This window comes from Emys orbicularis, chromosome 7 (assembly GCF_028017835.1).
Source record: "Emys orbicularis isolate rEmyOrb1 chromosome 7, rEmyOrb1.hap1, whole genome shotgun sequence".
Lineage (NCBI taxonomy): Eukaryota > Metazoa > Chordata > Testudines > Emydidae > Emys > Emys orbicularis.
This window is the reverse complement of record NC_088689.1, coordinates 113108960-113136161: the sequence shown is the minus strand read 5'-3', so window position 1 is coordinate 113136161 and position 27202 is coordinate 113108960. Positions and strand designations below refer to the sequence as shown.

Here is a 27202-nt window from a genome sequence, read left to right as displayed (position 1 = left end):
CTTCAGAATTAGGCCCAGTGTTTGTGATCACTTTGAAGAGGAAAAAAGCTAGAAATTATAATAGAAACATGGATGCTACTCCTATTTATTTTCAAGAGGAAACCTCCTCAAGAACATGAGTGACATTCTTACTCCTTTTTTCTTTACCTTGTAAGAGTCCTTTAATCCAGCATAAGGAAATAAAACTTTATAACAGGTGAAAAAAGGACCTTCGAACTATATAGCTCAACTTTCTGCTGTGCGTAACTGCTATTTCTGGGCCTGATGCTTCTAATATATACTTGAGGAAAATTCCCATTACAATTTGAGCAAGCAAGGAATGCAGGATTGGGCCTTGTATGTGATTCTTCCCTTTGGAATTATGGAAAGGTGTAATTTTCTTAGATGTACAATAAGGGCTCCACATTCAAGTCCCTCCTGAGGACCTAGTTCTATGAAGACTTCTACAAGAAACTAGCCAACTGACAATGGTAGGAGGAACTGTGGTAGACTATCTTTAAAAAAAAAAAAAAATTGCCCTTGTCCAAATACTGCCTTACCAAAGTGTGGCAAGGCCAACTGTCAACTTGCATGATCTGCTCCAGTCCACTACCTTTCAGCTGCCTAGGGTGTTGTGTATGTTTGCTTTGGTCTTTTTATTGTGCAAGGCCTCATTCTTGCATTGGTAGCAGATTTCAGTGGGTGTCAGTTCAGGCACAGCAGTCAATCCACACATTAAGAACATCAGAGTGGCCATACTGGGTGAGACCAAAGGTCCATCTAGCCCAGTATCCTGTCTTCCGACAATGGCCAATGCCAGGTGCCCCAGAGGGCATGAACAGAATAGGTAATCATCAAGTGATCCATCCACTGTCGCCCATTCTCAGCTTCTGGCAAACAGAGGCTAGGGACACCATCTCTGCCCATCCTGGCTAATTGCCATTGATGGATCTATCCTCCATGAACTTATCTATTTCTTTTTTTGAAACCTGTTATAGTCTTGGCCTTCACAACATCCTCTGGCAAAGAGTTCCATAGACTGACTTTGCGTTGTGTGAAAAAATACTTCCTTCTGTTTTAAACCTGCTGCCTCATAATTTCAGTGGGTGACCCCTAGTTCTTGTGTTATGAGGAGTAAATAACACTTCCTTATTTACTTTCTCCATGCCAGTCATGATTTTATAGACTTCAATCATATCCCTCCTTAGTCATCTCTTTTCCAAGCTGAAAAGTCCCAGTCTTATTAATCTCTCCTCATCTGGAAGCTGTTCCATACCCCTAATAATTTTTGTTGCCCTTTTCTGAACTTTTTCCAATATATCTTTTTTGAGATGGAGCGACCACATCTGCAAGCAGTATTCAAGATGTGGGCGTACCATGGATTTATACAGAGGCAATATATTTTCTGTCTTCTTATCCCTTTCTTAGTGAGTCCCAACATTCTATTTGCTTTTTTGATTGCCGCCACACATTGAGTGAATGTTTTCAGAGAACTATCCACAGTGACTCTTTGAGTGGTCACAGCTAATTTAGACCCATTACCCAATGCAGTATCAGAGCTTAAGTTTTTGGGGTCAAGGACCGCGCCTTCTATTTGTACAGTGCCTAGCACACTGTGGGCACTACCAGAAGCAAATAAGTTAAATTTATTATACTTATCATTTGAAAGTCACAATCTTATACCAGTTCCTCAGGTAGATACCTACACTAGTAACTGATAGAAGTTCCTGGCTATAAGTGCCTAGATAATCAAATTACTAGTATCCATAAATATATTGTCTAGATGTTTTCTGGTATTGAATTTATATTACTGGTTTAAAAATACAAAGAAAAAATTAAATGATGTGGGCATTATTTTTTATAAATAATTGTCTGTTTATTTTAAGATATTCACTAACTGTTCTGAAGTAATATAACCTGGATGTATAAACCTATTATTTTATACATTGGTTGCTTCTCTATGTAACTTTCTTAGGGTAATGTACACTGGAATTTTATTAAAATCTATATATTTTGAATATATTTTTGAATAAACTTGGGGGAAAACACCCTTTCTGTAAGTCCTGCCTTTACAAGATCTGTAGGACAGCAAAAATTGTTCCAAACCATCTATTTTGGCAACTCCTGTCTTCAGAGAGCAGCTCAAAGTATCCCCATCTGTACAGAGTGCAATTATTATTTGTTTTGTGGTAGCCCCAGGGGCCCCAGTCATAGATCAGGGTTTCATTTTGCTAGGTGCTATGCAAACAAGGAAAGAGAGACTATGAAATGTACTAAATTTTGACACAATTGCTCCTTCATGGTGAATGTCACAGGCAGGTCACAGAATAGAAATGGAAAATAAGTGATGATTTTGGAATTAATGTCATGTAGCTAAGGACATTACAAGGGTGCAACTGAATGAAACATTAGGGCCTGAGCATCATTCTATGCCAGTGGTTCTCAACCTTTCCAGACTACTGTACCCCTTTCAGGAGTCTTGCATCCCTCCAAGTTTCACCTCACTTAAAAATTACTTGCTTACAAAATCACACAAGAAAATACCAAGTGTCACAGCACACTAATACTGAAAAATTGCTTACTTTCTCATTTTGTCTGTATGAAATTTTAGTTTGTACTGACTTTGCTAGTGCTTTTTATGTAGCCTGTTGTAAAACTAGTCAACTGTCTAGAGCTGTGTTGATGTACCCCCTGAAAGACCTCTGCGTACCCCAGGGGAACACACACCTCTGACTGAGAACCACTGTTCTATGCTAATGACTGGTGATGAAGTTAAAAATTCATGGACATATTAGGCTAATTTCAGTCTCTTGTCAATATAATACGAAGCTGAAAGTAAATGTAGATGTCCAGTTGAAGTAGCATTTCAAATGGTTAAGCTAGGAGGGTATTTAAATATGTAATCTAAGAAGAAAGTATTACTGGCCAGCTTTCTGAAGCTACTCATGATTGTTCTAAACTCTCACATGCATTTTTTTTGGTCTCATAGTAGGCTATTTTATCTGCCCTCTGTATACAAACATTTTGCATCTTAAAATGAAACTTTAGTGTCACAAAACATGCATCTTATAAAATTAGCTATTTTTTTTTTAATTGGGCAGTGGTGAGAGGGGGTGTATATCATACAAGCTGACATTTACTAAGAGTCAAATTTATCCTTTTCTAGCCCCAATTTGCATTAGATATTATACAAACACCATTTATTTTAGTAACTAGTAACAAATTCCCTAAAGTAAGAAATTGAAACACATTATAGGGCCTTACACTGAAGTGAGAATACATAGAAAATCAAAACACACATGAAGTTGAAATATGTCAACCCTTAATAAGCAAAATAGTCTACTGCTGGCTATTAGCAAGCTAAACATTTAGGACACAGTACTGCAGCGAGTACACATGTAAAATTCCCATTGAAGTCAAAAAGAATTTTGCCTGCTTAAGGATTTCAGGATCTATAGTGCATTTTTAAGGAGAGAAAATAACTACAGTACCTTTAAGGGGGGGAAAATTGGCAGTAAATGATATATTGCCTCTCACTTCTGTCATTCTTTGATAAACTTTATGGAATTCAGGGTTTTTCATATACTGCTCCCAGCCCATTCACCCCTACACGCAGCTGGCTGGAGAATCTTGTCAGATGTAGCTGGCAATGGAAAATTTTGCTCAAAACCAAAAAAGCACGAGAGTGTGTGTAATGGACAGAAAAGAATAAAGAAAAAAAGATAAAAGTGGGAGCAGGAAGAAGAGGTAATGGAATGAAGGACTGGTAAAGCAAACAAATTATAAAGAATTTTCAAAGATTGTAAAAGCGATAGCCCCGGTGCTGAAAATGTATCACTTTTATTTTGTATGTTATATTGTACATCATTCTCACATAAGCAGATGCTTGGGTGAGTATAAAAATATTTGTGCATCTTCTGAGAAGATCAGGTGTCTTCTTAGTGACACAGCATATTTTGCTTTGCCAGTATTATTTTATAATAAGGTATTCAATCACCAGGAATTAGTTTAATAGCGTTTGATTATCACTCCAGCACTCACAAAGCCACATCTCCAAAACCTGACCCCAGAAACTTTTTATAATTCCACAAATTCACACCATAGGGCTCAAGCCTGCACCATCTCACCTGTAAATATCCAGGATAAGGTGTTGCTGATATATTAGGGAGACATCCAATACATGGAGGAATTCTGAAAGGCAGGCTCAGCGCCTGCTGTGCAGTGCTTTTCATAGAATCATAGAATATCAGGGTTGAAAGGGACCTCAGGAGGTCATCTAGTCCAACCCCCTGCTCAAAGCAGGACCAATCCCCAGACAGATTTTTACCCCAGTTCCCTAAATGGCACCCTCAAGGATTGAACTCACAACCCTGGGTTTAGCAGGCCAATGCTCAAACCACTGAGCTATCCTCCCCCCCATAGCTTTTGTCACTGGGCCTCGACATACATAACCCAGTAGCTCCTTTCCCACTGAACGTTTTTTAAAAGCCACACGTTTATTTATTATTCAACAGGAACGTGCACGATGGCCCCAGAGGATCTTGCAAAAACCCACCCTGGGAACATTCTGAGCCACGCTCGCTCTCTGTGACTGTTCGTACAGGTGTCCAGTGCAGGGCTGGGGACGGCCCACCTTTTTTTGAGACACACAGCTCGATCCCACTCGGCAGGGCACGCGCAACCTGCACTACCGCACACACGGGAGCTCACCATCGACTGTGTGCGCATGGCGCAGGTTGAAGCCCGATGCTCTTCCCCCCGCCCGCAGGGGCCACCAGCACGTGACACCGCCCCGCGACAGCCCAGTTCCCGCCACTTGCTCTCCCGCGCCGACCCAGCCTGACCGTCCCCGAGCGGAGGGGCGGGGCCAGCCGGTAGTAGACCCGCCCCTCCCGACCCGCGCCCTTTTTCGCAGCCTGTCCCTAGGTGATAATAACGTCAGGGCGGGCGCGCGCTGAGGCTCCAGCAGGCGGTAGCGGCGGGGCTGGGCTCGCGGAGATGGCGAGTGGAGAGGAGGGGGGCGCCCCTCCTGGAGCCTTCTCTGGCTCCCTCCATCCACGGCCCGCAGCCTGGACCCCCGCCGGGCGCATATCCCGAGCGGCCTGCCCCCGGCCCGGCCAGCGTAGCTCCCTCAGCCGCTGAGGCCTCTGGCGGGGGCTGCCCGGGGAGCGCTGCGGTGTTTGTGGGGGTGGTCGCTCGCTTAGGCTCGGTCTTGGCTGCCCGTGCTGCGGGCTCGCTCCCCACCCCCTTGGCGCGGCTGCCCTCGCGGAGCCGGGCTAACGGCTGCTCTCTCTGCCGCCCAGGTGCCGAGCCCCGATGGAGCCCGCCAGGCGCCGCAAGGCGAAGAGCGCCTGGGACAGCTGGTCAGACGGCTCCCCCGCCAAGTACCGCAAATGCTCCAAGGAAGGGCCGCCGTGTCCGTCCTCCCGCTCCGGCTCCGCCACCGCGCACCCGGCGGCAGAGGCCGGGAGCGCTGGGAAGCCAGCGGCATGCGGACGGGCGCGGACCTGGCTTTCCCCACAGCCCGTTCGCCAAGGGCTTTCTGCCGGCGAGACATCCAGGGCCGCGCTCTCTGCACGAGGCTCCTCCCCTGAGTCAGCAGACGCAGCAGGTGGGAGCAGCAGCAGCCTGGAAGAGGGGGCTAGGGGCTCTTCCCTTCCCAGGAGAGCCTTGCTCAGGAAACATCCTGGCTGGGAAATTTCCAAGGCAGACATGGTCTCCATGCCCCGGAAATCCTTGAACCGGGAGGTATGTGATAAACAGAAACGGCTGCAAACTAGAGGCAAAAGTTGACCGAAAACAGGAGGAGCTTGACAAAGCCTTGAATGTTTTGGTGCGCTGTGAAGGAAGTATGCGTTTGCCCCCTTTGTGCAGCTCATTACCCGAGGGGGCCTTTTTCTATTGCAAACTTTAAAAAAAAAAATGTACAGGTACAGATTCCAGGTTGAGAGGAAGATGAGTTTTTTGAGCTACATTTCAGAAGGAGTTGAAGAAGGTAACAGTGGAGTGGCAGTGTTTTCACTTGGCCTGCCAGCCACTTTCTAAAAACACCACTCCTGTTTTGCCGGGGGCTGGCATCACACCCCAAGAGTCTTCACTTGTCTTATAATTTATAGTGCTTACTATCCTGGTAAAAGTGTGTGTTGTTTTAATGTAGTGCTCTGAAGCAGGTTTCAGAGTGGTAGCCGTGTTAGTCTGTATCAGCAAAAACGAAAGCGTATGCCCAAATAAATTTGTTAGTCTCTAAGGTGCCACAAGTACTCCTCCTTGTTTTTGCTCTGAAGCAAAGGTCAGTGAAGAGTGAAAGTTAAAGGTTCATCCTGTTGCACAGGCAAGTTTTGGACAACTGGCTTAATAATTTTTCTGGCCTCTTGTACAAAGCCCTAGTAAAAGTGTGTGTGTATTTTTTTAAGGTAACCTGCAAAGGGAGAAAATAGGTTTGTGCTATCTGTGTTTCTTCTTGATGATAAAAAAGTCTAAAAAGTTGGTTTGTTTTTTCAGGATAGGGGTGAGGGAGAAAGATTTTTAGCCTGTTTTACCTTGGAAATATCAGGAGCATAGTAATTGCCATACAAAATCAGACAAGTGACTAATTTTATTTGGTAGCCTGTCTCCAACTGTGGCCAGTACTAGATGCACAAAGAAAGGTGCAAAAAACCCTTAATACTGTAGTAAGTTATCCATCAATGAAGTTTCTGGTTTAACCCTTGTTAGTGGTTATTTGTGCCTTGAAGCATGAAGATTTTCTATCCATATGTTTTTTTCTTTAATGTAGCTACATGTTTTGATTGCCCATATTGATGTCTAATCCTTGATCCTACTAAATTCTTGGCCTCAGTGATATCTTGTGGCAGTGAGTTACATTGTTTAAAAGCGCATGTACACAAGGCATAAAGTTTTATTTTTTAGGTAAACTCACTTCCACTGTCCTTGTTCCCTTGTATTGTAAAATGGATTAATCAGAGTGCCCGATTTATTTTCTCTTTACCTTTCATTATTAATTCATTTTGTACAACTGTCACATGTTTCCTGTTAGTTTAATTTAGAACTGTGTAAACTTTTCAATATCTCCCCTGGAAGTTCTTTCAAATCTTGTCTTCCTGTCTCTTACAGCAAAGGTGGAAGCTCCAGAAAAGTACGATAGGAGCTTTCTTGACCTTTAGCCGAAGGGTTAGGATGTTAAATCTTTAACAGCTCTCTTTTCCAGCTGTTTCTTAAGCCTTTATATTCAATATAGGAGTTAACAAAGCCAAACAAAATCCTAGAGTTTTAAATGGCCTGAATAAAAATCATTTTGGTTCTCTATCAGGTTTCACTTACTTTATATCTTTAATATTATAACCCAATTAATTATTTAGTTCTCTAGAGAATTTCAGGAAAAATGAGAGACACAATCTGAATTTCTAAAGCAGTAAAACTCCTTTGGTGAAAAATCCTTTAGACCTTCATTTGACCTCAAGAAGCAAAATCCTATCATTTATTTTCATTAATATGCTTTGATCCATGTTTACAGAGACTGGCTTCTGAAGCTTAACATACTGGGTTTGTTTTTATATTAGCAAAGTCTAGGCCAAAGAGAGTTGGTCTAGCTGTGCAAATCAAAATATAATTTAGGTTGCAGCATGCCTGATTCTCTTAATATTATTTGAAAAGTTTATTCTTTTAATAGGCAAAGACTCCTGTGGCTTGTTTTGAGTGGGGAGAGCATAGTTCCTGCTTGGAATGGGACCAAGCTGTTCCAAACAGTATCCTAATATGGCCTCTCTTGTGCTGACTAGTCTAAAGACACCTCCTGTGACACTACTGTAAGGACCGGAGGCACTGGAGACAGTTATTTTACTACAAGGGATAAGAGTGTAGTCCTCTGGAACAATGCAGAGACTATAGCAGCCCCCAGTGGTGAGAAATGATCCCCTACTACAGGGTTTCCACATTTTCTTGAATTATAGCTGGATTGGCAGCTTGCCAGAAGCCCAAGGGTGGCATTTACTTTGCAGAAAATGAAGCAGATTCTGGCCACTCTTTTCATAAGAGGTGTGGCCATACTCCAGCACATGCTGAGACTTTAAGTCTTTGTGGGTGGTGCTGTAAAATTCTTTAGGCTGCCCATCTCCGTCCTCTCTGCTTTAGAGGGATTCTTACCCTTCTATTCTCCCCACCCCCAACAAAGCATACATGCTTTATGATTAGTAAAATTTTTAGTACTTATGAGCACCTCCATAATGCTGTTTCCTTTTTTATATAGCTTTATAAATCCAAGGGTGGTGCAGGCTGTAACCTCACACCAAGGACTGAAGGTAAAGGTGTCTCAGAAGAACAGACTGTGGATCATAGGAAGAAGAGAATGAAGGATCAGGGATCCACAGTAATATACCTTAAAGCTCTCCAGGATGCATTTGGGAAAACATTGGGGAAAAAGGTCAGAAAGGAGGCATCTACATCAGATGGAGATCAAGATCAAAGCCCCTGTCCTAGTAAAGAGCCTTGCAAATCAGATGGCAACTCAAGAAGTATCTGTGCAGTTTCAAGGCGTGAAGAATATCAGCAACCTCAGCTAGATTCAGACAGACAGAAAACTTCAGTAGATGAAAACAATGCTTGTGCTAGTTCAGTTAGCACTGGACAGAGTAACCCCAAAGAACAGTATGTGGATTACCAAAGGCCAGATATTGCAGGACCCTCTCCAAAGCTTGTATTTGTGGATGAACACAATTCGAGTTCAGAAGACGATTATGAGGTAAGTGTGCGTGAGGCCATGAAGTAGTGTTCCTTGACTAGGACATATCAAAACATACCGTATATACTTGATCATAAACTGGTTCGTTTATAAGCCAACCCCCCCCCAAGATGGATAAGTAAAAATGGAAAATTTTTATGACCCGTTCATAAGCCGACCCTATAATGCAGGGGTCAGCAAACTTTGGCTCCCGGGCCATCAGGATAAGCCGCTGGCGGGCCGAGATGGTTTGTTTACCTTGCGTCTGCAGGCATGGAGGTAAACCTAAGTAAACAAAGTGTCCCGGCCTGCCAGCTGCTTACCCTGATGGGTCGGGACAGCAACTGGTGGGGAATTGTTTTGGGGGGAAGAAGCTGGGGGTCAGGGGAGTAACCCCTGTGACCACCCCCCACATGGCCCCACCCCTAGCCTGGGACCCCCACACTCTCCCCATCCCATCCCTTCCCACCTTATCTGGGGAGGGCCAGGGGAGGATGTCTTTGACCTGGCTGGAGCTGCTTCGGAGGCTGGAGGGAGAGCAGCGTGTCCAGAAGCGGAGAGACCCTTCTGGCTGTGCTGCCTTTGTTGGGGGGAGGGGCTGTGTCCCACCTCTCCCTCTCTATACCCGTTCATAAGCCGACCCCTTGTGCTTCCCTTTTTTACTAAAAAAAATTCGGCTTATGAACGAGTATATATGGTATTTGGAATTTTACTAGTTAAAACTTTAAATGAACAAACCAAAGTTCTTTGTATTTCTGTCCAAATTGGAAACATTCAAAACACAAAGCAAGGGCCCAATATTGGGGAAAAATCTCAGATTTCTCTACTAGATCTTGATGTCATTTGGGTAAAATTCAATGGCAGCTCTCCATTTTCCCCTACATATAAAGAATATGCATTTAGGAACACTAAATACTAGCTACTAATTTTGAAGGATCTATTTTTTAATGTGTAGAATATATCACTGTCAATTGTACAAACAAAGTCTTAATGTGAAGCATTTTAATATCACTATTTTTTTTTAAGGAAAATGGGATTCAGTATAGCTAAACACTGAAATATAGTAGCTCTGAACTTAAAATGGTGGTAGCAATGTGTCTCTTGTTTCACACTTGGATAATAATCCCAAGATGACTGTAGAAAGCAACACATCCCTGTCTATGCAGTGTTAGTGTTATAGCATTATATCTTACATAACTTATATGATATTAGCTTTGAAGATGCAAGTCCTGTTGTAGCTGCAGATGAATATTGTTGCCCTTTATCTTTGTGTTCAGTCCCTTAGAATAAGAAGAGCTAATTAACTTAAATAGAGAAGTAATATATTAGCTGCAACATTCTTAATAATCATAACTTATTAACTTAATTTGTGGATTCTTCAGAGGCTATGGTTGAAAATCTTCCCTACATTTTTTAGGCACTGCTGTACCCCTTCCCTTCAAAAAATATTTAAGGATACAATCAAAATGTGTTCCTATGCATGATTAATATAAATCAGATTTAGCATCCTTTGTTTTGTTCTGTAGGGTGCATAAGGGATACTACTACTTATACGTGCCAGTTGGGTGCTATATGAGACGGATCTCTGTAGAAATCAGAGAAGAATGGGATTTATTAAATTCTTTTTCTGACTGGGAATCAGTGTTGCCTAGTGGATAGAACGCTGGACTGGGTCTCAGAAGACTTGATTTCTATTCCCAGCTGGCTAGTGCCAGATTTGGGTGATTTCTAGCAAATTGCTTTACCTCTCTGAGCCTCCATTTCCTCATCTATAAAATTGGGATAATGATACTTGTCTCCTTTGTAAAACATTTTGAGATCTACAGATGAAAAGCACTATATAAGAGCTAACTATTGTTATTTTTGTATATTTTGACTACAGTAAATTAGAATGAAATATTTTCTTGTAGTCACTTCTGAAATCTTAACATACAGCTTTCTGTGATGGGGAGAGACTTTGGGAATCCACTTTTCTGCTAGAACCTGGGTTATTAACCTTTTAAGGAACTTTGAGGCTCACTTTCTGTCCCAGGCATTTGAAGGGGTAGTAGGCTGAGGGTCCGAGGGTTTTTATTAGTGAGATTTCTGTGGAGGTGGGTTAGGTTTATATATGCTAGTGACAATCTGTACATTCATTATTGGAGTGGGATGAGAAATCTACTGCTCAATTTTACATTGAAAAGTAAAATGTGTGTCTAGAGCAAGGGTAGTCAATAGGCAGACTGTGGGCCAAATCCAGACCACCAGAGGCTTTTGACCAGACCACAAAACTCTGAGGGTTAGTGCAAGGGAGGGTGTCTATGGACTGGCTGCATGCTGCCGGGCTTGAGGGAGCTGTTGTATGGGGCTGACTCATAACTGGGGGGGGCAGGCACCCCTCCCTAAATAGAGCCCTGCCAGGTGCACCAGGACTCTGGGCTCCCACTACCAGCCCCAGGCACCTGCCAAGGCTCCATTTAGGGAGGGCAAGGGAACACCTGCAAACCTGAGTTACCTGTCAGCCCCGGGCGCCAGTTCCCCCAAGCCTGCCAGCACGTGGCCAGTCACTCTGCCCACGCTAGGCCTCCTCTCCCCCGCACTAACTGCCCATGGAGCCCCCAGAATTTCATGATCTGGTCAAAAACCTCTGGCGGTCTGTATTTGGCATGCGGTCTACCTATTGACTACCCCTGCAATAAGCCCTGTGTATATTACACAGCATTGTTTGTGTTCGTTGAACAGGAGCACTTGCAGTGTGAAAAATGTTTCTCTGGAGTCCAGACCTTCACTATACCTTGACCAGGAAATTTGGATCTTGACAAAAAATAATTGACTACCCCGATCTAGAGACTAGGATAGGCACTTGTTGTATACATCTAAATAAATACATTTTTCTTTGTGATTACCATACATTTCTGTATTCCAATCGGATTCTCCTTCCAGTCTTTCCTTCTTTATAAAAGAAACCAAATCATAGACGTTAAAGATGGAGGTGATTTGTTAGGTCATCCTGGATTGCCTGAGAAAAGAACGACAATTTCATGTAGGTCAAATTTCGAGTATAAAGTTCTGTAGGGAAAAATCCTACAAAAGCCTGTTTATCCTGTCCAGATGACCTAATCTTTTACAGCTCTGATGTCTGTGAGCTACAGTTAGTACAGATCTCTGCCCTTATACTTACCTAGCCCCTCTCTTAGCAGTTTTCCTTGCCTTACCACATATTCTGAGCTTGACATCTGAAGGATTCCTTTTAGGCCTGCTCTATAGTTAAAAAGTTTTACCATGATAACTGTCAGTTGGTGGTGTGACTGTTATTTTTTTTATATAATTGACATTATGCTGGTAAAGCCTCCAGTTTAGACACAGTTATATTAGTAAAGTTTATTTCATTTTGCCAAACAAAAATAAGTGATACCAGTATAATTGGGTCCACGCTAAGGGGGTTTTGCCACTTAACTATGTGAGCGTAGTTAAAGCAGCAAAGCTTTTAAGTGTAGACAAGGCCTTAGTCTCATGTCAGTAATTCATTTGTTCAGACAGCAACCCTGTATATTAGTTCAGTCTGAGGTTTGCATGTGCTTACTGGAACAGCTCTGGTTTTGGTAAATAATAAACAGGATACAAAGTGGAACATCTAACTCTGACACACCTACAATTTACTGTTCATGAAGTTAAGATTGTTTCGGTTGTATATGTTGTTTTCCATTTGACTTGCAGTTCCAAGAGCGAGATATGCTGGAAAAGGATCCCTCCGTGGGAAGTGATTGGTCTGATGTGGACGATGTAGAATCTTTAGCTAGGTTCTCCCAGGAGGATTCAGTTCCACATCACAATAGGTCAGTTATTTTGGAGAATTCACCAGTTATAACTGATTACGTAATGTGCCCGGCTCATCTCTACAATCGCCCATGGGGTGACTTTGCGAAGTGCTGGACAAGTAGTCCAAAACCACCTAATCGTTCATTTTCAAACCCCAGTGAGGATACTACTTATTTAGGTGGCTCAAGTAGCAGTCATCTTTGTGATATTTCTGTAGAATTTGCAGCATGCACTCCTTCCAATACATCGAAAGATCTAGAGTCTGCAATTGAAGGTGGACATTGGAGATCACATTCCTTTGAGTCTTCCCTGGTCTCTGAGGAGAAAAGCAAAATGTCTAGCAAGGAAGCAGAATCATATGCTCCCATTATCTCTAGAGCACGGATGTCTGATTCTTTTACTTCTGAATATGTAAACCAGGAAGCAACTATTGAACTCCCTAAACATTTACAGGAGGGTTTCATTGATACCCATTGCCACCTGGACATGCTATATTCCAAGATGTCTTTCAGGGGTACGTTTGCAAAGTTTAGAAAAGTTTACAATAGCTCCTTTCCTAAAGAATTTCAAGGCTGTATAGCTGACTTCTGTGATCCTCGGACCCTAAAGGACTTCTTGTGGGAGGATTTGTTAAAAGAAGAAATGGTTTGGGGAGCATTTGGCTGTCATCCACATTTTGCACGTTACTACACAGACCTCCATGAAAGAAATCTCTTACAGGCACTGAGGCACCCGAAAGCTATTGCATTTGGAGAGATGGGTCTAGACTACTCTTATAAATGCTCTACTGATATCTCCAAGCAACACCAAGTAAGGAGCTAAGCTTCTAATTGTATGGTACTAATTGGAACTTTTCTTTTAGGTCTACCTATGGATTCTAAACTTTTCCTTTTCTCTGTATACAACATACTTTAGCTTTCTACAACTTTTATATTCGTTTTGGGATAGGAGAGAACCCTGAGGGTGATGTGTGAATTAGACCATTTCAGATGAAGATGTATAAATCATTCATCGAATACTCTTACTGTCTTCCCTCCTAACAGTTTTCCAAATTTGAATTGGAGACATTGGATAAATAAATGAGATGTTGGCCAGTTACAAAGCATATTAAATGTGTATTCTAGTTATTTTTTCTTGCAGCCTCTGAAATGAATATTTAGAATGCAGGAGTTCTGATATGGCAGTGATGAGCATAATACAAATACCTGGATAGCTGGCCAAAAGCACCATACAGTATTGTAGGGGAGCATCATGGACAACACTGAAAGGAAGGAGAACTCCATTCTACTTCCAGCTTTGTCACATACTTCCTTTTTAACTTAGGAAAAATCTGCACCCTCAGTTTTCCCATTTGTTAAATAAAAATATCTATTCACATTTTGGAAAGTGCTTCAAAATATGACTTTATAAACTTATGGGGGTGTGATAGTTTGATCCAAGTAACTAAAACTGAAATGAATACATTTATTGGTGTAGAAAGCTAATGCACTGATCACCATAGTGCCTGGGTGTCATCTATAACAATTCATCTGAAAACGTGAATAGATTTAAATTAAATTAAATATGGAGATACACCTATCTCATAGAACTGGAAGGGACCCCGAAAGGTCATCTAGTCCAGTCCCCTGCCTTCACTAGCAGGACCAAGTACTGATTTTGCCCCAGTTCCCTAAGTGGCCCCCTCAAGGATTGAACTCACAACCCTGGGTTTAGCAGGCCAATGCTCAAACCACTGAGCTATCCCCCCCTTACAGGAAATTGGCATAAATTAGGGGATAGATTTTTCCACCCCCCACTCACTATCACCCCATTGTATTCCCTTTGTTTCTAGAACAATTCTAGTGGAAATTAAGGCAGTGCTCATTTCTTATTTTACCTTTTATTCAGGTATTTGAAAAGCAGCTGCAACTAGCTGTGTCCTTAAGGAAACCCTTGGTAATACACTGCAGAGAGGCTGATGATGATCTGCTGGGGATCATGAAAAAGTTTGTGCCTAAAGACTACAAGATACACAGGTAGCTGTATTTGCTAAATTAAATTCTATCATTCATTGCTGGAGATCATATAATTAAATCAAAAATTATACCTACATTAGTAAAATAACAAACCAGGAAATATGAAACTGTTCAGACCAGGTGATACTTTAATTGAAAAAGAAATAGGGAGGTAGCTGGATCGTCAGTGCTTAAAATTATGGAAGCTTTACTGCAGAAGTAATGTTTTGTGGCTTCTTAAAAGAATTCTTAGGATGCCTTAGGGATGGACAGGAAATGATACAGCAGAAGTTGTTCTGATATAGGGGGGAGGGATAGCTCAGTGGTTTGAGCATTGGCCTGCTAAACCCAGGGTTATGAGTTCAATCCTTGAGGGGGCCACTTACGGATCTGGGGCAAATCAGTACTTGGTCCTGGTAGTGAAGGCAGGGGGCTGGACTCAATGACCTTCAAGGTCCCTTCCAGTTCTAGGAGATATTATATATTTTTTTATTAATGGAGATATCCTATATATATAACTGTCTTGTTCTGAAGCTGTGAATTTGACTTATTTGGAAAGGGACATTTAGTGTCTGGAATGGGCATCCTCAATTTGAAAATAGAGGTAAAAGTACTGTTGGCTATTGCACCTATCCCTGATTCTACCTGCCAACTTGTGACTCTTACAATCACACTTTCCTATCCTTTTTTTTTTTTTTTTTTTTAATTTTAATTTTAAAATCTGTTTCCTCCCCTTACTACTGTGTAAGAGATCTACCCAAAAAGAGGAAACTGACTATAAAGGGGAAACCATTGAACTGGTTAAACACAAACTTGTGTTTAACACACAGTGTAGATAAATCCAGGGGGAAGGAAACCATTTTCTCTAATCTCTTTTGGTTCTAGTAATTTTAGGTGTTACTGTTGTTACAGTTAAATAAAAGGTCTTCAGAAACAAGTAATTTATTTAAATAGATGGTATCCATTTGAAACAGATCAGACTTCTCTTCTGTTAAAACTTTTCTGGTTTTTTTGATAAGAGGTCAAACCTCTCAAAATCATGAATGAAACCAGAATTGTAATGCTGGGAATATCTAAATTGCATTTTAATGTGATTCGAAGTCCCCAGATGATGCATGATCTGTAGGAACGCATTGCGCACGACACAGAACTAAATGAACGATCTAAACAGATGTTTTTATTCTAAATTGTTGGGAAGAATTCTACCCTTGTGGCAGCAACCATGTTAAGTATCATCTAGCTCCTGTTTGTTGCTTTGACTGCTGTGCTGCCTGCCCCAATCCTTGCAGTCTTTTCCCTGTCTTTTTTACAATAATCCCACCCTTCCTGACCCCTTCAGTTTTGAGTCAATCTCCATTAAATACTGAAACTTTAGACAGGATTGGGTTAATCCAAGAAAACTGGATTCCTTGAATTCTTATCCCCTTAGTCTGTCTCCTATTAGAAATTTGCAAAACTGTTACCTTGGAGAATGACCAAAGTTTTCTGTTTATCTTTAGGCATTGCTTTACTGGTAGTTATGATGTCATAGAGCCATTGCTAGAGCATTTTCCAAACCTTTCTGTGGGATTCACTCCACTGCTGACTTACTCATCTGCCTTTGAAGCCAGAGAGACGATAAGAAAAATTCCTTTGAACAGAATAATTGTCGAAACGGATGCTCCCTATTTCCTCCCTAGGGAGGTAAGTATGTTTCTAAAAATGCTCAAAACATTCTTTTCTGCCCATGCTGTTAATGTTGCTCTATCAGAAGTGTGATAGGATATCTGCAAGAAGGAATGGATTAGAACAGGGGTTGGCAACCTTCGGCATGCGGCCTATCAGGGTAATCCGTTGGCAGGCCGCGAGACATTTTGTTTACATTGACTTTCCGCAGGCACGGCTCCCCGCAGCTCCAAGTGGCCGCGGTTTGTCGTTCCCGGCCAATGGGAGCTGCAGGAAATGGCGAGAGCTGCAGGGACATGCTGGCCGCTGCTTCCTGAAGCTCCCATTGGCTGGGAATGGCGAACTGCGGCCATTGGGAGTGTGGGGGGCGGTGCCTGCGGACAGTCAACGTCAACAAAATGTCTCGCGGCTTGCCAGCGGATTACCCTTGATAGGCCGCATGCCGAAGGTTGCCAACCCCTGGATTAGAATATTGCATTTGTAGGCCTATGGGTTTTGCTTCAAATATTCAGAAAGCCCGTGGATCTGGAAGCAAGTTCTAATATGGTATGTCTGGTGAGGTGTTCCCTTTACAAAGTAGCAGTGATCTAAGCCTCAGATTTGAAATTTATAAATTGTTTAGAACCACAGGTTCAGATCTTAGCATGGCCAACTCATCCCTTTGTTCATCTGCGGTCAACATACTTAATTCTCTACATATAGGACTTTAAAAACTGAGGTCCTTTCTGCTTTGCGTGAATGGAGAGATGTTTACTCCAATGTCTCTTGCCAATAGTTTCCCTCCTCTGTTGTGTAGTTTGTTTGCTTGCTGCTGCCCTTATAAAGAGCTCTGGGATGGAGGAAACACTGGGAACATCAAATAGTATTATTGTTGAAAGACACTTTCTGAAAAATGTCAGTGACCATATTTAGAGGCTTGAAGTGATAACTCCTGACTAGTTCTGTATACTACAGAATAGGAGGAAATGACCTGCACCATTCTTAACTCTTCCCTTTCATTAATGTTTGTGCAGGTTCCCAAAAGCATTTGCCAGTATTCTCACCCAGGATTAGCCCTGCACACAGTGAGAGAGATTGCCCGTCTGAAGGACCTGCCACTCTCCCGTACCTTGGCTGTTCTAAGGCAGAACACCAATCACGTGTACAATCTATAGGATGGTGCTAGCAAATGTGGAGAAGAGCGAGGTCAGGAAAGCTACTGTGAAATGGTGAAAAACCCTTCAAGTGACATCTATATTATGTCTTCTGTGGCCCCCGAAATGTTATGCTGCAATCCAACTTGGAGATGATGGTTAGTGTTAAGTACTCATGACTTGCCACCCCTACTCCTCCCAAAAGAGTTACACATTCCCTTTTAATTCTCTACTGGCCCATTGTCTCCCTATGGCATGCCACAAGAAAGGGTGTTGAGGTCTTTGTTGGGTAAATGGTTTTTCTTGTGGAGACAAAGAGAATCTGCTGTGGGAAATATTATGGGATTTTATTCAACTTTATTTGTATTAGCCTGTTCAAGAGTGAACAGCCTATAATTATTGAGCAGATATGGATTACTTGGGTGTAGTTAGAGCCCAAAAGGGGGATAATGATCTTGGCTTCTTAAAGCACCTAATTGCTGAGGCTATACAGAGAAGAGTATGCATCAGAGCAGAGAATTTGATGCATAACTATGCACAGAGTTCCTCATGCCACAGAATGAAAACATATCCCAAATTGTTAAGTGTTGTTTGTATACCAGTGCCTTTCTTTGGATAAAGTATACAGCATGTAGGTGCCAAATAAGCTTTTAAATTTTTTCAGCAAAATGTTAAAATTACCAGAGTGTTGAATAGCCTCAAAAAGACATCAGTTTTTTTTGGCTACAGTGAGGTTTTAAGAGAACCGAAGTGGAGTATGAACATAGAAGCCCACTGATCCCACTTTTGATGGATCCTGTAGTATGCAATTGAATGTGGAAATCCATCCTGAATGTTCTTATATGGGGTTGTGGCCCAGCTATGTTATCATGAAGAAAAATGCCTGTGTAACAGAAATGCAAAGCACTTTGGTGAATATACGTCTCAAAATTAGCTTTTGTAAAAGTAAGTCTAATTTTAAACTACTTCAGGCCAGTTTTAACGTCTTTCAGAGGGCAATTTGACAAATGACAATGACTTAATTTTTCTGTAATATAGGTTACTTTTAATGTACCTTGAAACTACAGTTGAAACTTTTTTAAAGCTTATTTGTAAATAAAGATCTCTGAGAAAGAGATACTGTTAAATTGTTGTTTGGTTTATACAGAACTGTGCTAATATTTTGTAGATTAATTTTAGTTATCTGTAAAACCTAGATTATTAGATTGGGACTCTTCCATTTATCAATCGGGCAACCCCTCCAAACTAATAAATGACACTGTGAAAATGTTCAGTTACACCTTTCCACTTTGTACATTGTCCACATCTGTATGCTAGTATCAAGCAGGTGTTGTGTCCTCATGTTCTGCACAAAGGTTTTTAAATGCATAATTTTCTAAAAGTATTACTCCAAATATTAATGTAAGTACACATAGCCTGTCTTAAATCAACAGACTGAAAGATTTGAATGTGAAGCTGTCCAGTATTTCCACCACATAAGTGTATATCTCAGTAGGTTTGGCTATACCACCGCCCCCCTCATGGATCACTGCCACATGTGAATTTACTAATCTTTTTGACAAAGCAACAGTTTTAAAGCTTTCATGTTCTAAAGGGTATAATTTGCTGCTCCCCTTCCTCTTTAGGACCACTAAGGAGACAATATTGTGTTTATTGAAATTAACTGCAAAATTCTCATTTACTTCAGTGGGAGCCGGATAGGGCCCTTGTAATGATGTCAACTTATGCCTTATGTAATTAACTCAGCTATTAAAAGATGACTTCATATACACATCTCTTTATCATATACATAGGTGTATAATGGAGACTGAAATTTGCATCAGGTGCCACATGTATATAGAATCAGTTAACAAATGACTGCGGTTTCAACACTAGCTTTATTTTCTGCTGAAAGAAGCATATGGTAAATTAACACAGTTTTCCCCTCACTTTTTTAGAACAGGTAGCTTCAGTCACATAGTTTTGAAAGGTAAGAAAACAATTTAGATTTCAGTGTTTGACCTTGCTTGCTGTTATCTGTCTACCATACATATACTACTTGCAACCTCATCAAAAGATCTGTTGCACAACAAAACGTCATTTTTTTAAAACTACGAACTGTTCAGCTTCATGCATTTGTCTTTTAACGCATGCTATTATCATCTGTTGCACAATGTAAAGCAAGATTTAAAGCAATCCAAGCCAATGAGTGGAACTTTGTTGTACTCTAATCAGTTTGTAACATCTTCATGTTTCAACTCGTGCCAATTTTGGGTTTCTGAAAGGGAAGAGGGTAGAGATTTTAATTTTTCCTTTTTTTTGTTTTACTTTTTAATTATTTAAGAGGTATTAACAGGTTTACAAATCCTTGCCATGTAACTTTCAGAAACAAAACAATTGATGTTATTGACAGACATACAAGAATACAGTGATCAGATCTCTCTAACAGGATATTACCATATTACAGAGTGAGATTCATAACATCTGTGTTGTAGTTTCTAGAGATTTTATTGGGTGAAATCTCTGATTACTCATTTAACAGACCAGACGTCTAAAAATATTAATATTCCAAAAAAAATTAAGTGTGCTGGATTTTTGCAGGTGAATGTACTCCGAGTATTGAATAAAACGTAACCAAAAATCTAAGTATCTATTTGTCCTCTGTCTGTTTTGCTGGGTATGTAATTCATGTGTTAATTTTTCCATTAGTTTTTAATATTTACATTAGAGTAGGTCCCAGAGGCTCAACCAAGATCAAATTCCTGTTGATGTAGTCCCTGTCAAAAAAGTTTATTGTATGTGTTACTAAGCAGCATGTGAAAAGTGGGGGAGAGGAAGATATATACACAGTTCTATGCATACTTGCTGCTATTAGATAATTATAGTGGCTGACTTCTTTTAAGAGACCTGGAAGAAGTGAGGCTTGAGAAGGGATTTTGAGGAGGACAGAATAAGTGGCCATGCTGATCCATCCGTTCAAGCTTAAGGAGCCATGCAGAAAAAAGCACAAAGACATCTGTAGTGGGAATGGACAATCAGACTATCAAAACTGGCATTGCTGGCAGAGTGGAGAGGGTGAAGGGCCAACACAATAAAAGAGCAGAGAGAAGCACCAGGGCCTTGAAGGGGAGGATAAGACACTTGGTCTTGATAGGGTAGAATGGAGAAACAGCAAAATAGTATCTGTGGCAACTAAAATGAGTTTTGTTTGCTTTTCACTGCTAATGGATAGTTTTGGTCAGGGTGGATTTGATTTAAATCATTAGTCAGGAAGACTAGATTTAATCATGGTTTTCTACATAAAAGTGCATTCTTGTTGGTTGTTATAACCTTAATACATATTATTCACAACTCAGAGATAGATATAGGTTTCATTTTTAGAAGGTACACACTACATTTTTATACAGTGATTTATTTTGAAAACTTTTCAGATTAGTTTTATAGCTATATCAGAAAATGAATAGTTGTCTGGTTATTTCTTTTACCAAAGGTAATTGAAGCAGATATTTATGAATTCAATGGGAGGTGAACTATCTCCAGTTCAACAGGTAAATCATTAGTATTTGGAGGATTTTCTTGCCATGCTGTATTAGGAGGAGAACATCACTAGACAGACATTTAAATTGTTTTATTTAACTAAAACAACAACTTTAAGTATTCTGGATTTTTTTCTTCAACAGCAAACCTATAATATTTTAACAAAATATGCATATGTCCCTTGCTTCTCAGATTTATCTCCAAACTATTTCTTGTCCAGATCAATTCCACCCCCAACTATCTTCTATTCGTTGAACTTTTTGAAACTTTGCACTTTTAGAGAGAGGTAAGGGATTGACTCTGTGTACACAAATTTGCAGAGGGACAATAGAGTTGAGGTCTTATTTCTCACCTCTATATATTATGTATTTAAAAACATTTTTGCCGTTAACAAGCATGTTATCTCTGGAGACACAAATCCACAGTTTGAGAACTGCAAAACTAAGCATCTCTGATGGTATCTTCTAGACTGAGCACTGAGTCCCATTGGAAATATTAACCTAAATAATCTATACAGAAGCCTGTGGAACCCCATCAGATGGGGTCCCTAATCCATGAACTATTGGAACTCATTTACAAAACTTTTCTTAAACATTACATTAATATATTGTCTCATACTATAGAATTAGAATTTATAATCCCTATTCCATGATGAGATATCTTTGAGCTACAATGTATCTTAATTAAAACTATCTTTAGATAGGTTTTTCCTCAAAAAGCATTTTATAAAAAAAAAATGATTTAAATAAAATCTGATTTTTTTTTAATCATTGATTTTTATCCACCCTGGTTTTGGTCTCTTTCACTGCCAGAGAGATGAAGGTGTTGGCTTGTGGGAGGCATAAAAATGCTGAGATTTTCAAAAGTAATCCATGATGTTAGGTGCTTCTATTTTTGGATTCTCAAATAAAACACTGAGGGATCCTATTTGCCTAACCTGAAAATCAGGTCCCTTTACAGAGTGTCATGTTGGACAGCCAAAGTGGCTCTTGAAATCTTGGCCTAATGTTTTATATATTAAGTTAGATAATCCCCTTTACTTCCAAGAACTTTTGCTGGAACACTCTTCTCCACCCGCCTGTCCCGCACAGAGGAGTTGGGATGTGGGAGGGAGAAGTACCTTTAGTGTCCTCTGCAAGAATGTCCTCCAGGATCTTCTCCAGCACTTGTCCATACTTCTGGTACTGGTCTTCTGTTATCTTGACACCAATTTCAAAGGGAACATTAAGCTAATGAAAACACCAAACCAGAAGAGCTCAGTTTAATAGTTTCCTTAAAGAGAGTTTAATTCTTTTCTGCTATTGGATAAACAGGCTTTGCAGACTGATTACATTGATGGGAACAGTGTTTAGCGGAGCTCTCTGAAAATGAGGAGAACTTGTTCCCGCTAAGAACCCACTTGACTAATGGTTGAAATAACTATATACGCAAGGAGCCGCAATTACCCTGTGTATAGCTATTGTAAACAAAACAGTACAGCAAAGTATGAGATTAATGAAGAAAGTCTACAAAGTAAAATTTCATTGCACATGTATCTTGAAATGGAAGTAAATCTTCAGTAGGAGGTTGCAGTTTGACCAGTTGCAATAAATTTTAAACTGCTTTAGATTTTTTTGTAAAGATTAGCTATGGTTACCATTTTCAAGTGCTTTTTCTAACTGCTTCTCAAATCGGATATCAGTATAGCTTTGATTGTGATACACAAAGGTGGTACAAGTCTATTACATTTTGTATTATGTGGTCATATACAAAACAAACCCTCTTAAAAACTCATATTACATTGACTGTAAAATACAAACCTTAATCTCTATTTCATTGTTGTCTCCTTCTGCCTGCCTTGCATCTGTATCCAAAAATCCTTCTGCAGCCCGGCGGTTTAACTTTGCATGCTTTTTTGGATCCTTTCGTTGCTGGAAAGTAACCAAAACAAAGTGTAAATACTCTATCCATAGACAAACAATTAGGCCTTGTCTACAATAGGAAAATTAGAGCCCATAATTCACCATATGGGCAGCTTCATTAGGTGGGAGCTGTAGTGTAGACAGGGTTTTTTGTCTACGCTGTTTTCTTACCTTGCTGTAAGCAGACAACAGTGGTAAAGTCATCAAAGTCCTGTCTATGTTACAACATCCCCCTTTGTTGTCACCACTGCAGAATTGTGGGTCCTAATTTTTCTACTGTGGATGCAGCCCTATTGGTTTACATTACTCATCTGGGAATTGGGATAAACCTCTCCTTTGGCAGAACTTGTACCTTCTTAAGTTGAGGCAGTCTGTTAGGTTTTTCTGAGTATTATAAAAAAATTATTTTGTCTCAAGAAGTAGTTTTGGAAGAAGAGGGAAGAAAAGTAAAATATACCTAATTTTACCTGTGTGTGTTGATATTCAGGGCTTAAAAAACTAGATCCAGCCGTAGTAGTCTCTGTCCAGAGAATGCAGATAAGGAGAATTCCCAGCATAGTGCTTCTGAGAAACATGAATGTCTTGGGCATAGACTATATCAAACCTGAAAACTTAATAAAGATAGGAAAACATAATATGCTTTTTAGTAACACTTCTTTTATTTCCTTGAGTCCAGATTCAATCCCCAATTTTTCATTAACTGATTTCAGATAAATTTGTAATGTTTACTAAAGGTAGATGTATATGAGGTAGTTGGTCGCCTTACAGAGATCCAGCTTTTATAGGTGAGTTTATTACTTTAATAAGAAATAAAATTGTATGAAACTTACCTTATTTCTCTCCACAAGTAGAAAAATATAAAACTGTAGGAGAGGGGACAGGAGAGAGGAAGTGTGTAGGAAAACAAAAAAGGCAGTCTCAAAGGTTACCTAGCTGAGATTTCTTGTTTATCATATGTCTGCTGCTGTTAAGCATTTATATAGTGCCTGGAGTATTTGTTTTGTGCTAAAACACCTTTTCAAATGCAATCCAACATGTATTTGGAATTCCTTGGAAACTTGCTCTGCTCATGTCATTGTGACAAAATCAACAACAAGTGAAAATAATGCATAGATCTGTTGCTGCTTTAGATTCTCTGCGGGGTATGGTAGTGACTCTTTAAATTATGCTCTTATCTTCTTTAGAGACTTTTCCATTTACTTAAAGATTAAATAGTTGCTTTTTATTCTCCTAAGAATACTTTTATGTGTAGTTGGACTGGTATAGTTCAATGGAGTGTATCTAAGATATAGAGCAGCTATGCTTGTGACCTATAATGGAAAATGAAATTGGGAGGTGTATGTTTTGTTTTGTTTTGTTTTTTAAAATTTCCCCTAGAGTTCTTTGCCTATGTTCTACCTTATCAGATGTTGCCTTGCTTTGTTTTGCTGGAGGGCTCAAACTTGGAGGGGCTTTCTGCCCTCAGTACCTGGGGTGCGAGTGTGTTTCTCTTTCACTTTTGCAAAACTGGGAGGGGGATTTGGAGAGGAGGGACAATAGTAATCTAGGTCTGGGAAAAACCTCACTTGAAGAGAAATTGAAAAGACTGGGATTGTTTCTCCTGGAGAAAGGAGATGAATGGAACATGATAAAAGCATATGGTTTAGAGACTACAGAGCTGGAGCTGTAGTTCTATCTCCTAACACAAGAACTAGAGGACATTCAATTAAATTTAAAGGTGGGATATTCAAAACCAATAAAAGGAAATACTTTTTCACATAATGTGTAATTAATCTGGAACTCTCTGACACAGGAAGTCATTATGGTCAATAATTTAATTAGATTCAATAAAGGGATTGGATATTTATATGGATAAAGAATAGGCAGAGTTGTCATAATTAGTGACAAAAAAATTTGAAGGTGATATTAAACCTCATGCTTCAGCCCTTAAGCCAATCTCTAACCTCTAGCGATCAAGGTGACTCCTGTGTAGGGGGTAGGTTATTCCCCAGATGCCTTCTGGAGGGTTCTGGTGCCTGTCAGAGATTGGATATGGGACTAGGTGGACTGCTATTCTGATCCATGGTGGGTTTTCAGAAAGCCTTTGCCAAGGTCCCTTAGCAAAGGCTCTTAAGGAAACCAAGTAGTCATGGGATAGGAGAGGAGGTCCTCTCATAGCTCAGTAACTGGTTAAAAACAGGAAATAAAGGTTAGGAATAAATAGTCAGTTTTCACAAGGGAAACAGTAAGGTCCCCCAAGCATCTTTGCTGGGACCAATGCAGTTGTACATATTCATTAATGAGCTCGAAAAGGGAATGAACAGTGAAGTGACAAAATTGCAGATAATACAAAATTATTTAAGATAGTTAAGTCCAAAGCTGATGACAAAGAGTTACACGGTAATATCACAAAACGGGGTGACTAGGCAACTACATGAATTATGAAATTCAACATTGATAAATGCAAAGTAATGCACATTGTATAAAGTAGGGATTATTTTTCCCCAATGACAGGTTCTAATTTAGCTGTTAGTACTCAAGAAAGAAATTTTGGAGTCTCATTGGATCATTCTCTGAAAACTTGAACAAAATGCACAGCCATGGACAAAAACACTAACAATGTTAGGAACTATGAGGAAAGGGATAGAAAATAAGGCAGAAAATATCATCATGCCACTGTATAAATTCATGGTGTCCCCATACCTTCAATACTATGTCCAGTTCTAGTCACCCCCTTTCACAAAAGATCTAGTGAAACTGGAAAAGGTTCAGAGAAGGGGAACAAAGATGATCAGGGGTATGGAATGGCTTCCCCATGAAGAGAGAGTAAAAAGATTAGGGCTGCTCTGCTTAGAAAAGAGATGAGTAAGGGGGGATATTGTAGAGGTAGGTAAAATCAGGAATGGTGTGGAAAAAGAGAAATGTTTATCCTTCCCATAATACAATAACTAGGGGTCACCTGATGAAATTAATAGGCAACAGGTTTAATACAAATGAGGAAATACTTTTTCACACAATCCTCTATCTGTGGAACTCATTGCCATGGGATGTTGTGATGGCTAAAAGTATAACAGGGTTCCAAAACGAACATAAACTTCCATAAAAAAGTTCATAGAGGATAGGTCCATCAGGGGCTATTATCCCAGATGGTCAGGGATGCAACCCCATGCTCAGGGTGTCTAAACCTGACTGCCAGAAGCCAGGAGGGGAAGATGGGTGGATTGCTCCAGCTTCCCTGTTCTATACACTCCCCCTGAAGCTCTGGTATTGGCCACTGTCAGAAACATTACTGGGCTAGGTGGCCATTGGTCTGACCTGCTATGGCAGTTTTAATGTTCTTAATTCCTATGTTCACAGAGAGACCTTTTCTCTCAAGTGTTTTGGCAGAAGCTGGAGTGAAATAGGGTGCTAAAACTTAAAAAGTTTAAACAGACTGATTAAAAACCTCTTCTCTCAGGTTTTGCTTGTAATAGTCACCCCATTAATTCACCAGCAAAAAACATGTAAAATGAGTAATGGTTTTAATATAAAACAAAAACAAACTTTCAGGCCATCACAAATAAAGGGCACAAAACTAATTTTAATGTGTCCTTTTCACATTCTGCTGCAGGAGGGGGAAGGTGGGAGAGAGGGATAAGGGTAAAAAATAAAGTAATTGAAGTTCTTAATTTCATTTATTTGTTTTCGAACATTTTGATTTTCATGTTCTGGATTTTTTAATTTTGTTGTGAAGTCTTCCATAGATAAACTTTATCATGACATTTGTTGATCATCTCTAACTAGAACCACCTGTACATAACTCTATTTTTAAAGCTGTAAGCATATAGCAGGTGTGGCCAAACCGCAGCTCATGAGCCACATGTAGCTCTTTTACAGTTAAAGTGGGGCTTGCTGAGGCACCCCCTCCACACACACCCCCAATTCTCCATCTACCAGACTGGTGGGAGAGCTTGGGGCTTCTGCCCTGCAACAGGGTGGTGGGGCTAGGAGCTTCTGCCTTGCAGAGAGGGGGGGTCTCACGGTTTTAGCCCCATTGGGGGGGGGGGTCAGAGTGAAGTCCTGTGCCCCAATAGGCGCTGCCCTGTGGGGCAGGTTGTGCCCGTCTTGTGGCTTTTGAACTTCTGAAGATTATCTCATGCAGCTCAGAGGGTCAGTAAGTTTGATCACCCTGGCATATAGTCACAGATCTTCAAAGGTATTTAGGAATAGGAGTTAGGTGCCTAAATACCTTTGAGGATCTGGTCCATAAATTCCCATTCAAGCAAAGTACTTAAACATGTGCTTAATTTTACCTACAATTCATAAGTTTAACCACAATCTTTGAGTTGGGGACATAATGCCTGTGCTTGCAATTCAAGATCTAGTAACCTTTAAAGCTATAAACAGTCTGGGCCCCAGCTCCCCCAGAAAGCACCTTGCCTGTTAAGTCCCATCATGGTAAGATTAACTAAGGCAAACTTGTTTTCATTTCTAAACCTGGGGGTGTTGGAAAATCAGAGGTGCCCTGGCGTGGTCTTTCAT

General features: G+C 40.4%; 2 protein-coding genes across 2 annotated transcripts; one reads left to right on the top strand and one right to left on the bottom strand.

The window, feature by feature from the left end:
- Positions 1 to 5295: 5295 nt before the first annotated feature.
- On the top strand, positions 5296 to 19814 carry TATDN2 (TatD DNase domain containing 2). The gene is made up of 6 exons (XM_065407432.1): positions 5296 to 5727; positions 8225 to 8716; positions 12392 to 13303; positions 14381 to 14508; positions 15987 to 16170; positions 17166 to 19814. Exons 1-6 carry the CDS (start codon positions 5296 to 5298, stop codon positions 17304 to 17306), a joined length of 2289 nt encoding a protein of 762 aa, XP_065263504.1. The 3' UTR covers positions 17307 to 19814.
- GHRL (ghrelin and obestatin prepropeptide) lies at positions 19496 to 23292 on the bottom strand. The gene is made up of 4 exons (XM_065407433.1): positions 23170 to 23292; positions 22601 to 22711; positions 21922 to 22030; positions 19496 to 19542 (listed from the first exon to the last, which is right to left on the bottom strand). The coding sequence occupies exons 1-4, from the start codon at positions 23290 to 23292 to the stop codon at positions 19496 to 19498; spliced, it is 390 nt and encodes a 129-aa protein (XP_065263505.1).
- Between the last annotated feature and the right edge of the window lie 3910 nt (positions 23293 to 27202).